The following is a 13138-nucleotide window of genomic DNA, read 5'->3' on the forward strand; positions in this document are numbered from 1 at the left end:
ACTAATAGAAAATTTATAATAAAACACAAATTAGGCTTACCAGAGAAAGCATGGAACAAATATTAACCAATAATAAGAATTATATCAATAAATTGCTGTGGCAACCCAGTTAGGATGCAAACACTTTTCAGTGAAAAAAACAACCACTATCTGAATCCTAGGGTGCGGCCACACCTTACATTAAAAGCGGGGTGTGTAGCGCTCAAATTTGAACCGCTGAATATTGATTCGATGCAGGGCTGTTCAGACGAGCATCCAAGAATGCAACTCAATCTGTTGTTGAGCGATGACACATCCAAAACTATCACGCTCTTTTCTTGGAGCATGCGTGATCAGATGTTGATTTCGGGGGCGGGGGGGGGGTCTATTGAATATGCGCCCAACTGTTTGGAGGTGGGAAATCAAACAATGCTTCAGAGGCAGGGGGGAAGGGGGAAAATTTCTGGAATTAACATTGCGGATTCAAACCAGGAACTGCCAGGAATTAATTTCCTAGAAAATGGAAGTGACAATGATATCTAAAAATCCTCCACATTGAAAAAAAAGATTTTTTTTCTGTTCTGAAGAGTGGGATAACTCCCCCCCCCCCCCGAAATTGATTGGAGAAGCAGAAGCATCACCTCAGATTTCCGGATGATCTGGCAATGCGCATGCCTGCTGGTTTTTTTTTTAAAAGGTGGGAGGGGCGGTAAACATTCCAAGGGGCAGTATCGCGTGTGAGCTGTCCAAACAGAAAAAAGCCGATTTTGTGCCGCTGTTTTGAAAAAGGGCCGGACTTTCTGCGCTGTCAAATTAATGCGACACTGATCCGCAGCAAGTCGGAATGACCCTGGATGACGCTCGATTGCCAGATGTGGATGTCTGAATGAACACATTTAATCCATCAGCGAGACGGAGCTGTGTCGCCACTAATGGTACGTCTGGCTTTACCCCTAGAGAAGCTAAGCAATGAAGCTTTCTGTGTAAAAGACAAACTAACTTACTTGAAAATTTCCTGGAATCAAAATATTAACTTCCTTCCAAATATGAATAGTATAAACAGCTAGAAAAAAACCTACCATGATATAGAAATAAAATGCACTGTCTATGTAGCTTTTTGCAATAAGGCAAAAATAAACAAAACATCAATCAAGATACCATAATCAAACTTAAATTCCTTTGCATTACCCAAGCAATACTGGTAAATCTTCCATGTGATAACTCATCTAGAGCAGGGGTTCCCAACCCCCGGGCTACGGACCAGTACCGGCCATCGCACACCCACCCTGGCAGCACCACACAGACTTACCCCCCTCCCCACGGCACCTCCTCCTCCCTCTGTTTGTACCATTTTAAGGCCACGGAAGGGGTGGTGAAGCGCCACCTTCCCCGGCTCCCTACAGGCCAACCCCCCCTTGGTCAGCTGATTGGCTGGGGAAACTGCAACAGCAGTGGCAGGCGACCTGCTGAAGAAGTGGCACCGTCCTTGCCACCTCCCCACTTCCTTCCCACTTTCAGGAAGGAAGTGGGGAGGAGGCAAAGGCAGCACCACTTTTTTAGTGGGTCGCCCGCAGCTGCTGTCGTGGTTTTCCCCACCGATCAGCTGATCGGTGAAGGGGTTGGTCTTCAAAGAGCCGGGGAAGGTGGCGCTTCACCGCCCCTTCCCCCGCTTTAAAATTGTAAAAATGAAGGGAGAAGGAGGGCCACTTGAGAAAGCAGGGCAGAGAGGCTGTGCAACATTGCAGGGGGGGGGGCCAAATTTGGTGCCACCACACTGCTGGCCCTGGGGCTGTGGTGGGTGGGCCGGCCCTAGTGCCAGTCCCTGGTGCCTAAAAGGTTGGGGGGGGGGCACTGTTCTAGAGCATTCTGCACCAAAAGTGCAGTATCCTGTATTGCTTAATAGAGATGGGCATAGGGGGAAAAATCATAATTTCAGAGCCAGGCTGGAGGGGTGGGGTGTTACTGTGGTTACTTATTTTAGGGCCAGTTTAGGTTTCAGATCTGTGTGGTTTCTCAAGTTCCAGAGTTTGGGGGCATTATTTTCAGTGGATTAATGTTTAAGAGGATCTGGGGTACATTTTATAAAAAATAGTATATAAATTTGAACAGACACAATCCTTCTAATATAAAGATTCCTTAAATTTCAAGCCAATTGAACAAAGGGTTTGGTTTTATAGATCACCAAAGCAGGTGCATTTTGGCATGTGTGCACTAAGTTCTCTCTACTAATTCCTATGGGGGGGAGTCTAGATGACTGGGGAAAGCAATGGCAAACCACCCTGTAAAAAGTCTGTCATGAAAACGTCGTGATGCAACATCACTCCAGAGTCGGAAATGACTGGTGCTTGCACAGGGGACTACCTTTACCTTTATGAGGGAAGAAATGGTGGTCAAGCAGTAGCCTAGCTGGAGAGCATCTGCTGGCCATATGTACTTAAAAAAAAACCTTCTCATTTTCCTGTTCTCACAGTGACTGACCATTAAAATTGTTTACTTAGCTTCTGAAAACTCTGCATTTGCCAGCCTTCCTTGTTGTGGTCTATTCATTGGTTGTCACCTTTCAAAAAGTGAAGAAAACTTCCTTTGAAGAAAAACACCCCTCACCATATCTGTCCGCAAAGTTGAAGGACAAACACCATTTTGGGGGACTTTGAGGGGATGGCCATTTTTCAATTAAATGACACCAAAACTACAGAGGTGCTAGCTCTGCTGAAGACCACCTACTGAAGCTCAGCTAGTCTGCTGAAGGCCACCCAAGTTTCAAGCAATTGGACCAAGGAGTTCCTACTTGCAAAGATGCAACCTCACCTCTACAAAGGTTGGGAGGGAGAGAAAGAGAATGAGGTAGCCAGACCTGTAGCTCTGTTTGGTTTTGTGTTGGAGTCACCCTTTACCTGATTTGATCCAATTGCCTGGAAAGAATTGGTACTCCTGGGAAATTCAGAGAATTAAAGAAAAACAAGATGCCTGCTGCTGGGTATTCTACATGATTTGCCAAATAAGTTGTATATGAAGAGAATGATCAGTGAGATTTAATATCAAATTCCTAAGAATAATGAATAATGGACAAAAGTTTTGAACTATACTGAGATCTTTTAAGAGGTTTTGCTTTAGTTTCAGCTTTCATCCCTCCAATTATAACACTCTCAGGCAGGAATACTCAGGAAAAAGCACTTCTAAATGGGCTACTCTCTTATTTGCCCTGCCAGGCAGATTCAATAGTTTCTTGCCCTTTCTCAGTCTATCCTATTCTTTATCCATACTTCCTATTCAAATGCATTTGAATCTCACTGATTAGTCTCTTGACATACAACTTATTGGCAAATCATGTAGAATACACAGGCTAGTATAAATAGTATAAATGTTACCATTTTACTAATTGTGAATAAAGCTTGTCACTACGTATGAATTAAACAAATAAACTGAATTTATTATTTCCATGATGATTAATATCATTTAATTAGATTGCTGTGAAAGGAGAAAGGATGTTTCCCTCCTTGTTGTCGTAAACCAGTAAAGTAAGTAGAAGAACTGAGTACATATTGTGCTTAACATCTTCAGAAATGATGAATAAAATTACAAGGAGTATGAAAACTCTCCCTTTAGTCTATTTTAAGCACCCAGATGGTAAATCATAGATCTTCCTTTTATGATACTGTTTTTTTAAGAATTTCACAAGCTCCTGAAACAGGTGTTCCTACACTGGTCAGATGAACTTGTGCAAGACTTCCTGTCCAACAGGTGCCCAGATCAACAATTCATTCCAGCACTTAACTCTTTCCATAAACATCAAGCTATAACCACCTCAAACAGAAGTGTCATCATTTATACTATATTTCTGTGAATGAAGTTGGTTTTATCTTTCATAAGTTGCATGGAGATATAATTTCACTATTTGCAAAAATCTATTCACTTGTAGAACATGTCATTACAGCTGTCAGGGAGCAAGCAGTAATGCCAGAAAGTGGAATGTGACTGGGGAAATGATATGGCATGTGATTTTACACTGCAAACATACATTTAATGAGTCAAAAAAAATATCTGGCAAAGATTCAGGTGCAATACAACCTCTCCAAATCATTAGTGAACTACCATTGGTAGCTCTGAATTAATGCATTCAAGTTCTTTCCACTGTCTTAATTGGGAAGGGGGTCCATAAATACTTTTTAATACTGATTACAAAAAATCAAAAAAATCTTTGGTATGACAAATTCATCATTTGTCTTTAGATTATCACCCACAACCAATATCATTAAACATTAAGCTTTCTTGTTTATGAAATGTCCTAGCATTAAAAATACTTTTTAAAAGAAAAGAGAAATTTGGAACAATTTCAGAATCAGAAACCTGAAAGCTTAAATAAAAATTACCAAGTCAAACCTTAACTGCCCAGTATGAAAACTATGATCATTCTGATGTATTCTTAGCTAGAAGGCACTGACCAAGCCTCTTTAAGTTTGTTTTTTACTGCAAGCAGTTTGAGGAGTGGAAAATGTGGAACAGAAAAGTGGGAAGGGAGACACTTCTTTCTCTACCTGCAAATTTTCTACTCCCTGATTGCCCAGATGCCACTTGTGCCTGATGTGTATGGATCTCTTGGGGTAGGAGAGGTTTGAGTGCACAGGAATGTAGGGAGGAGGAAAGTGGCAAACAGTTAAATAATCTTGAGATTCTAAGATTTTGGCAACATCCTAAAATTGAAGTGTTTGCATTTTATGACACAGTCATTCACACACACACACAACTATAGTGGAAAATTCTAGCTATGATACTTTTTTTTGCTTTGATTATATTTTATGCAATAAGAAATCAAAACTGTGTTTAGAGAAAGTGGTAGTTGTTGTTCTTGTTGTTGTTATCATTACTACTACTACTACTACTACTACAAAGAAGTTAAATTGCTCATAGCGTGTGAATGTCTAGGGAAACCCATTGCAGGTTATACACCATATAGTAAACTAGTAGAATGGGGGAAAACTACTGTGGATGTGATATTAACATGCAAATTCCCCCCCATACAGAACTTGGTTCCTAATTCTTCAAAGTTTAAAAACTGTTTCTTTAAAAAAAACCCCATCATTTTCTTCAATACGCAAATTTCAGTTTAAAAATACAAATCTTCATTTCCATGAACTCTAAAGAGGAGTCAGTAAATGGCATCTAATTAGAACACAAGTTTATTATTAAAACGCATCCCTGAAACATTATTTTTCAAGTAATGTTGGATAAAACTCCAATTCTGTGCAAAAAGTATGGATATGTCATTATTTACCTTCGTCTTCTCGCCAATAACATTTCTCTCCAATTCTGCTATCTTCCTGTTTAAATGATCCAGTATTTCCTTCTCCTTGAGAAGTTCAGCTGTTTCAGATTTCTGCTCCCCATCCAATAAGGCACATTCCATATCCATCTAAGAACACAAAGTATTCCCAACCTCAGTCGTGTTCACAAAGAAATTCTGCAGCATGCTTTTGGACAGTTTTTTCATACATCATTCATTATAAAAAAAAGTGATGATGCAAGCTCTATGTGAAACTTCTTGAGATCTTTTTATACAGATATGCAAAATGAAATCTGAGAAATAAGGAACAGTGGAATTAATTAATTGGTTAATTAATTAATTATATCTGTATCCCACCCTACCCTACAAGTGGGTTCAGGTCAGCTCACAACACATAGTAAAACAATAAACAGCAGTTAATAAAAACATGATAATGAAATGAAATGAAATGAAATGAAATGAAATGAAATGAAATGAAATGAAATGAAAATGTGCATCCACGTAGACATCTGAGTCAGCAGGCATGCTGCTGCATATTGTACCCGCTGAAGTTTCCAGGTCAGGCCCATGTAAAGTGAGTTATAACCTGGAAGTGATAATTAAATGGATCACGGTTGCCAGGTCATGGGGAGAAAACCCAGGGAACCTATTGCCTGACCAGCTGGAGATGGTAAAAGGCTGACCTGCCAACATTGGTGACCTGGGCCTCAGTGAAAATGGAGGCACCCAGAATCTCCCTAGACTCATCACCATTGGGGTGTCAATGATGCCAAAGGTCCGAAGTTGGATTCCCAATCCAATTCCCCATGACTCAGGTACAGGACCCCCATCTTAGCTGAATTCAGTTTCAGCCAGCTCTGTTGCAACTAGTCAGCCACAGTCTCCTCCAGAGCCCTGGCCAGAATATCTGGGGCAGAGTCAGGTTGGCCATCCAACTGCAGATACAGCTGGATGTGATCAGCATACTGATGACAACCCAGCCCAAACACCTGGATTAGCTGGGTGAGGGAGCACATATAGATGTATCAGGGACTGCATCAGGGACATGACATGGGGGACACTCTGTTTTTTGGCCAAACTCTACGGTTTAAGGCAAGTTTAACTGTATAGAGTTTGCCCAAAAACCAGAGCATCACCTGATGATGTCATGCCCTGCCTACCCCTGGAATGCCCCCAAATACTCCTGCCAGACTAATGAGGAGATCTCGCAACCCTAATCTTTAATTACATGTGTTTGAATGAAAACAAATCAGTTTAGCTTTCTGAGATTACAGCCACATTCAGATATTACAATAGTTCAGTTTGTTCAAACACTGGTTGTGTAACAGACTTTAACTGATTAATCTACTGATCAAAAGTAACAAATACCAGTTTGAAGCTAATTTCCTTTTTGCCTTTCTTTTGCTTTTTTCATCTCACAGTAGCTGCAAGAAGCAGTGAAACTGTATTTTTATTTCAGACCTCACAATAAACCATAATTGGGACCAACAATAAGCCAGTTAGAAACTAGTTTGAAATCCCAGCTTGGTATTACCCAGCAAAACATAGTCTGCATTTAACTGTCACAACTAACCAAGGTTTGATAAAAGCACAGTTATAAACTACTGTCTACTGTGAGGCCTTTATATGCTTGCACCTTATTCAAGCTTCAGTTGAAATGATATTTTTTAAACAGACGCTTATATAACAAAGAGTAAAAATTTAATTTAAAATTACATTTCAAAACCCATTTCTATCTTTTTACCATCAGTAGTTTAGAATTACTATTTTAAGATGCATGTAACATAAAAAGCCTGAAGTCTGGACATATATTGTTATAGGATTTCAGTGCTATTAGTGTTGCCAGGCATGGGTATGGGAGCAGGGTGATGTGACTGTGGCATCACATCTGTAAAAAAAAAAACTGGAAGTGACATAGGTGGCTCTAGGAACATCCATAAACTCTATGGTTTTATCATAGAGTTTCTAGCAGATTCCTACAGCTACCCTATCTAATTTCCAGTTTTTACTGGAAATTATATGGCAACACAGTCAGTCATGCAGAAGGGGGTTAGTTTTGTTTTGCTGCTACTCAGAGTTGGGCCAGGATATCCTCCACTCCAACCAAGGATTTGGCAGTCCTAGAGCTGATAAATTTGTCCCATTAGTGTACAATAAGCCAAGGAGGCAATTTCTTATCCTGCTTTGCTGTAGTACACAAAATACTCATCTGTGATATGTTTCTGTGTAGCTGTCTTTCAGCCTGCTTACAATGTCTTGAACATATGTGCACTTTCATATATCAAACCAGATTGTTAAATGAGATAAAATAATATATTACAGCAGCAATCTATATTGTTCTACCTCTCTGGAAGATTCATCCATTTGATCATTTAACTCTTTGATCTTTTGTTCAACTTCTTCCAAGTTATTCAGTATTATAATGTGCTGTTCTTCCATTTGATTAAGCTCCAGTGCTCGTTGTTCATCACTAACGCATTCTGTTGTCTACAATAAAATCAATATTACATTTGTTTTAATACAGTGCTCAAATTGTGCATTACTTATTTTTATTTTTCCTAAATATTAACTAGAAGATGTTAAAAAAAAAGTTGTTTATATCAATGAGGTTTTAGCAACATCAACAATCACACTGTAATTCCCCCACCCTTAATATTGAGCAGACAGGTTAAAACGGATAAAAGGAAGTACTTCTTCACCCAAAGGGTGATTAACATGTGGAATTCACTGCCACAGGAGGTGGTGGCGGCCACAAGTATAGCCACCTTCAAGAAGGGTTTAGATAAAAATATGGAGCACAGGTCCATCAGTGGCTATTAGCCACAGTGTATGTGTGTATATAAAAAATTTTGCCACTGTGTGACACAGAGTGTTGGACTTGATGGGCTGTTGGCCTGATCCAACATGGCTTCTCTTATGTTCTTATTGCGTTGACATAGTCCTCAAGAACACTTTAACTTCCCTGCCCTTTCTCTTCCATATCCATTTACTGGACAATATTTGCAAAAAAAAACCAAACTAGTATCAGGAGTGCTTTCAACCAGCAACCATTTCCAGCATCAGACTCCTTAGCATAGAAAAAGATTTATATTGCAGTCTGAAGCAGAGTTATATCCTTCTAAATCAGTTCACTTCAGTAAACTCAGAAAGAAAGAAACTGTATTTAGGATTATGCTGCAAATAGCCAGACTTAACTTTTCTTTTCATAGGGAACCTAACTGTATTTAGAGGTCAAACTGCTTGCATAACAATATATCTGCATCTGAGAATTACACCCAGGCCCATCCAATTTCCAGTTCTTAATTTTACAGTATTAGTAAACCATATATTTCTCTACTCTCAGACTGAGCAATGTAATTTTGCATGTGGAATCCTAGAATTTTAGAACAGATTTTATTTTTAGTAAGTGACTACAATTCTAATATAACAGAAGCCTAGTCTAACAAATTGTTTTCTTTATTAGCTCTAGTAATCCAAGCAGGAAAGCCTGCTTTTCACTGGTATCCTACTTGGGTAACACTGATACTGAGTCTTGGATTTCATCTTCCTAAAGGAGGATTACAAACAGGATCTCTTACTTATGGGCAGCAAAGAATGATCACAAGGATATGCTACAGGCTGCAATCCTTGAATTCTTTATAGAGGTGCCAGTGAAGACAAGTGGATTACTCTATAATAAAGCATATTAAGCACTAAGCATTTTAGAAGAGAAGAGGAAAACTGGGGAAGATAAAGGGAATATATTCTTATTTCAAGATATTAATTCTTACAAGACTCAGAAGTAAATTATAGAACATACAAAATTATTTTCCTGTAAATAATATTATAAAACTAAAAATGGCACAGTTCACGTTAAGCATCCATAGGAATTCATCTGTTGGATGAATTTTTATGAAACTTACACTACTTTCAATAAGACTTCCACATCTGAAGGACTAAGACTAAAAGAGAGTGGACAGTTGAGGTATACACAAAAGAAATTAAGCCTGCATTGCCTAATTTCTATTTCTCCAAATGAACACTATCATTGCTATAATTTGGAGGGGGGTAAACAAGTGCCTGGAATGACGGAAAATGCAATTAATAACCTTCAGAGTTGCTTCAGAATTAAGAGTTATCATTCCTCCATACTAGCTAATAAGGAGGTCTCATTCCTGATGTATGCAGATAATGTAGTTTTGCTTTCTCAAACAGAAACTGGCTTATGCCTAGCTTTATTATTCTTTTCAAAATTCTGTAAAGATGAAGAATAATTTATTATTATAACTTAAAGGTAATGATTTTCACTCGAGTATGCTTTAATAAAGTTAATTGGTCAGTGGATGATCAGACTCTGAAGAAGATCAGTCGAAATGTTTATGAACTAGTTGCATCCCAGTAGGTCAAATGGGGGCTTAGTGACTGATTGATTTCTAGTCTCTCTGACTTCTGGGTGAAAGACTGTAGCCAGCATTCATTCATTCATTCTGTTCTTCCCTTTCCTTGGATAAGCAGAAAGAAAAATGCAGTTGGTGCACTACTATTTGTGCAAGCAGTAAGCCACTGTGCTCGAACACCATTTTTAATGAAACAACAATATGCATGCATAGCAGTGGAAAATACGCAATGCTTCGCTTGATTTCATTCAATGTAATTTTGAAAGTGAATCAGAAGAAATAACTTGCATTGTGTCTTCATCATGGGGAAAAGATATAACCACTTTCACTTCGTACAAGCAGATGGTGAATAATAATAATAATAATAATAATAAATTTTATTTGTATCCCGCCCTCCCCGCCGAGGCGGCTCAGGGCGCCTAACAGCATCTATACATGTACAACAATAGGTAATAAATAAGACTTAGTTAACAGTAAAAACATCTAAACATTATAAAAACCCGTTAATAGTTAAAAAATTTTTAAATTCACAGTTTGAGTTAAATTAATCTGGCAGCATAATAATATTCTGATGCTGGTGCCTGCCAGTTTAAGTATCTATACTGACGAGAATCTTGAGACACGGTTATTCTAGGTCCTAATTCAGCAGCCGGCATACGCTTGTTTAAAGAGGACCGTTTTGCAGGCCCTGCGGAATTGGTCGGGATTCCGCAGGGCCCGCACCTCCTCTGGGAGCTGATTCCATAGGACCGGGGCTGCAGCTGAAAAGGCCCGCACTCTGGTGTTTTGCAGTTTGACTTCTCTCGGTCCAGGGATAATCATTTTGTTTTTCCCAACTGATCTCAGTGCCCTCTGGGGTTCATATGGGGAGAGACGGTCCCTCAGGTAGGCTGGTCCTCGGCCATATAAGGCTTTAAAGGTAATAACTTTAAAGGTAATAACTTTGTACTGGACTCGGTATACAATTGGTAACCAGGGCAGTTCGCGCAGCCCTGGCCGTATGTGCTCCCATTTCGGGAGCCCTAACAGTAGCCTGGTAGCCTGGCTGCCGCGTTCTGCACCAGCTGCAGTTTCCAGGTCCGGCACAAAGGTAGCCCCAAGTACAGGGCATTACAGTAGTCCAATCTTGAGGTGACCGTTGCGTGGATCACTGTTGCGAGGTCGCGACGCTCCAGGTAAGGGGCCAACTGCCTTGCCCGCCTCAGATGGAAGAAGGCTGACTTGGCAGTGGCTGCTATCTGGGCCTCCATTGATAATGAAGGCTCCAGCAAAACACCCAGACTCTTTACCTGGCGCGCTGGTTTCAATGGCGCGCCATCGAGAGCTGGGAGAGCTATTTCCCCTCCTAGAGCGCCGCGGCCCACACAAAAGACCTCTGTCTTCGCTGGGTTCAGCTTCAGCCCACTCAACTTGAGCCACGTCGCAACCGCCTGTAGAGCCCGATCCAGGTTCCCTAGGGTGGAGTCGGGCCAGCCATCCATTAGCAGATAGAGCTGGGTGTCATCTGCGTATTGATGGCAACCCAGCCCAAACCTCCGGGCAATCTGGGCAAGGGGGCGCATATAGATGTTGAATAACATTGGGGAAAGAACTGCCCCCTGAGGCACACCACAATCTAGTGTGTGTCTCCGGGACCGCTCGCCCCCAATGGCCACCCTTTGTCCCCGGCCTGAGAGGAAGGAGGAGAGCCATTGTAAGGCTAACCCCCTAACCCCAATGTCGGAGAGGCGACATCTTAGCAACTGATGGTCGACTGTATCAAATGCCGCCGACAGGTCTAATAACATCAGTACCGCAACGCCGCCGCGATCCAGTTGCCGCTGGAGGTCAGCTGTCAATGCGACCAGAACCGTCTCCGTCCCATGGCCCGGCCGGAAACCAGACTGACATGGGTCAAGGATGGAAGTGTCATCTAGGAACCTCTGTAGCTGCAACGCCACTGCCCTCTCAATGATTTTACCTAAAAATGGTAAATTAGACACCGGTCGGTAATTCGCCAATTCGGCCGGGTCTGCTGTACATTTTTTTAGGAGAGGGCGAACCAGCGCCTCTTTCAGGGGCGCCGGGAAATGCCCCTCAGTGAGGGATCTATTTATGATGTCCCGTAAAGGACATCTGAGCTCCCTCTGGCAGGATTTAATCAGCCAGGAGGGGAAGGGATCTAAATCACATGTTGTTGGGCGAGCAGCAGAGAGGATCCCATCGACTTCCTCCAGGTCGAGTGGGTCGAAGTGATCCAGTTCTAAACCCGGAGACAGGCACGGAGCCTCAATTTCACTCACTGTTTCTAAGGTGGTAGGCAGGTCTTGGCGGAGCAGTGAGATTTTATCTGCAAAATATTTCGCAAATGCCTCACAGCCGATTTCCAATTCTCTAATATTTGGTTTGCCTTGTGGCAATGATACAAGGTCTCCAATTATTCTAAATAGTTGCGCCGGGCGCGAATTTGCAGATGCAATCTTGGTTGCAAAGTAGTTCTTCTTTGCAGCCTTGACTGCCATCTCATAAGACTTCATAAACGTTCTATAAGATGTTCTCATTGCTTCGTCCCGAGTATGTCTCCACTGCCTCTCTAGTCGTCTGAGCCCTTGTTTCAGCTGGCGCAATTCCAGAGTATACCATGGGGCCAGCCTTACACGAGGGCGCAGAGGGCGCCGAGGTGCTATTTTGTCGATGGCCCTGGTTAACTGGTCTTGCCAGGTCTCCACAAGGCCATTGAGGGAAGAAGCAATCTTTACCTTCTGCTTAATGAAAGACTCTTGTTCACATGGAAATCTTCTGTTGGATCCAACCTATAATCATGTTATCTACTTAAATGTGTCTGTCTCTGGAAATGCTTAACGCTCATCCAAAGACTACCTTATACATTCCAAGAATGGGAAATATCAAAGAGGAACAAGGCAAGCAGCTGTTCTTCCTAGAATTTCTAAGTCGGTAAGATAACAGACAGGAAGGAGGAAGTGAATTGTTCCCTCAACCTGCCTCGTATCTTCCTCTCCATATCTGTCTGGGGAGGGCAGAGGAAATTTTTTGTGTGTGTGTCTTATAGAGAACAAGGATGTGGAAACTATAGAGACCCCAGATACCTGTTTAAGAACTCTAGTCAGCTCCAACCAGAGTCTCAAACAAAATACGGAGGAGGGTGATGGAGGCAAGGGAGGGGCACTGGCTTTAAACGGTTACCTACAATGACTTTAAATGCAGTTTCAGTTTCAGTTTATTTCAATTTATATCCCGCCCTTCCCACCGAAGTGGCTCAGGGCGGCTCACAATTCACAATTTAACCCAATTCAGGAAAACCAGAGTTCAATTAAACAGAACAATTAAATAAAAACTTATTATTTTGAAGGTTTGTAATGAATTTAATAATAACATTGCTATGTAATTTTGATTTTAACTTGATTTTTTAACTGTTGTGGAATTTTGTTTCTGTAAATTTGTCTTTGTTTGCAGTTTTATTCAATGTCCTGTTATTATGGTGAGCTTAAGATCATTGGTCAAA

At 41.2% G+C, this 13138-nt stretch overlaps 1 protein-coding gene across 2 annotated transcripts in view; it reads right to left on the reverse strand.

The window, feature by feature from the left end:
* PHLDB2 (pleckstrin homology like domain family B member 2) overlaps positions 1–13138 on the reverse strand; it is a 123651-nt gene that overhangs the window by 60754 nt on the left and 49759 nt on the right. For both annotated transcript variants that reach the window (XM_060234527.1, XM_060234526.1), the window contains exons 6-7: positions 7604–7747; positions 5252–5389 (exon numbers count right to left, since the gene is read on the reverse strand). In XM_060234527.1, coding sequence (XP_060090510.1) covers positions 5252–5389; positions 7604–7747 — 282 coding nt within the window. The remainder of the gene's footprint in view (positions 1–5251; positions 5390–7603; positions 7748–13138) is intronic.

The sequence above is a fragment of the Heteronotia binoei genome, chromosome 3 (assembly GCF_032191835.1).
Source record: "Heteronotia binoei isolate CCM8104 ecotype False Entrance Well chromosome 3, APGP_CSIRO_Hbin_v1, whole genome shotgun sequence".
Classification (NCBI taxonomy): Eukaryota; Metazoa; Chordata; class Lepidosauria; order Squamata; family Gekkonidae; genus Heteronotia; species Heteronotia binoei.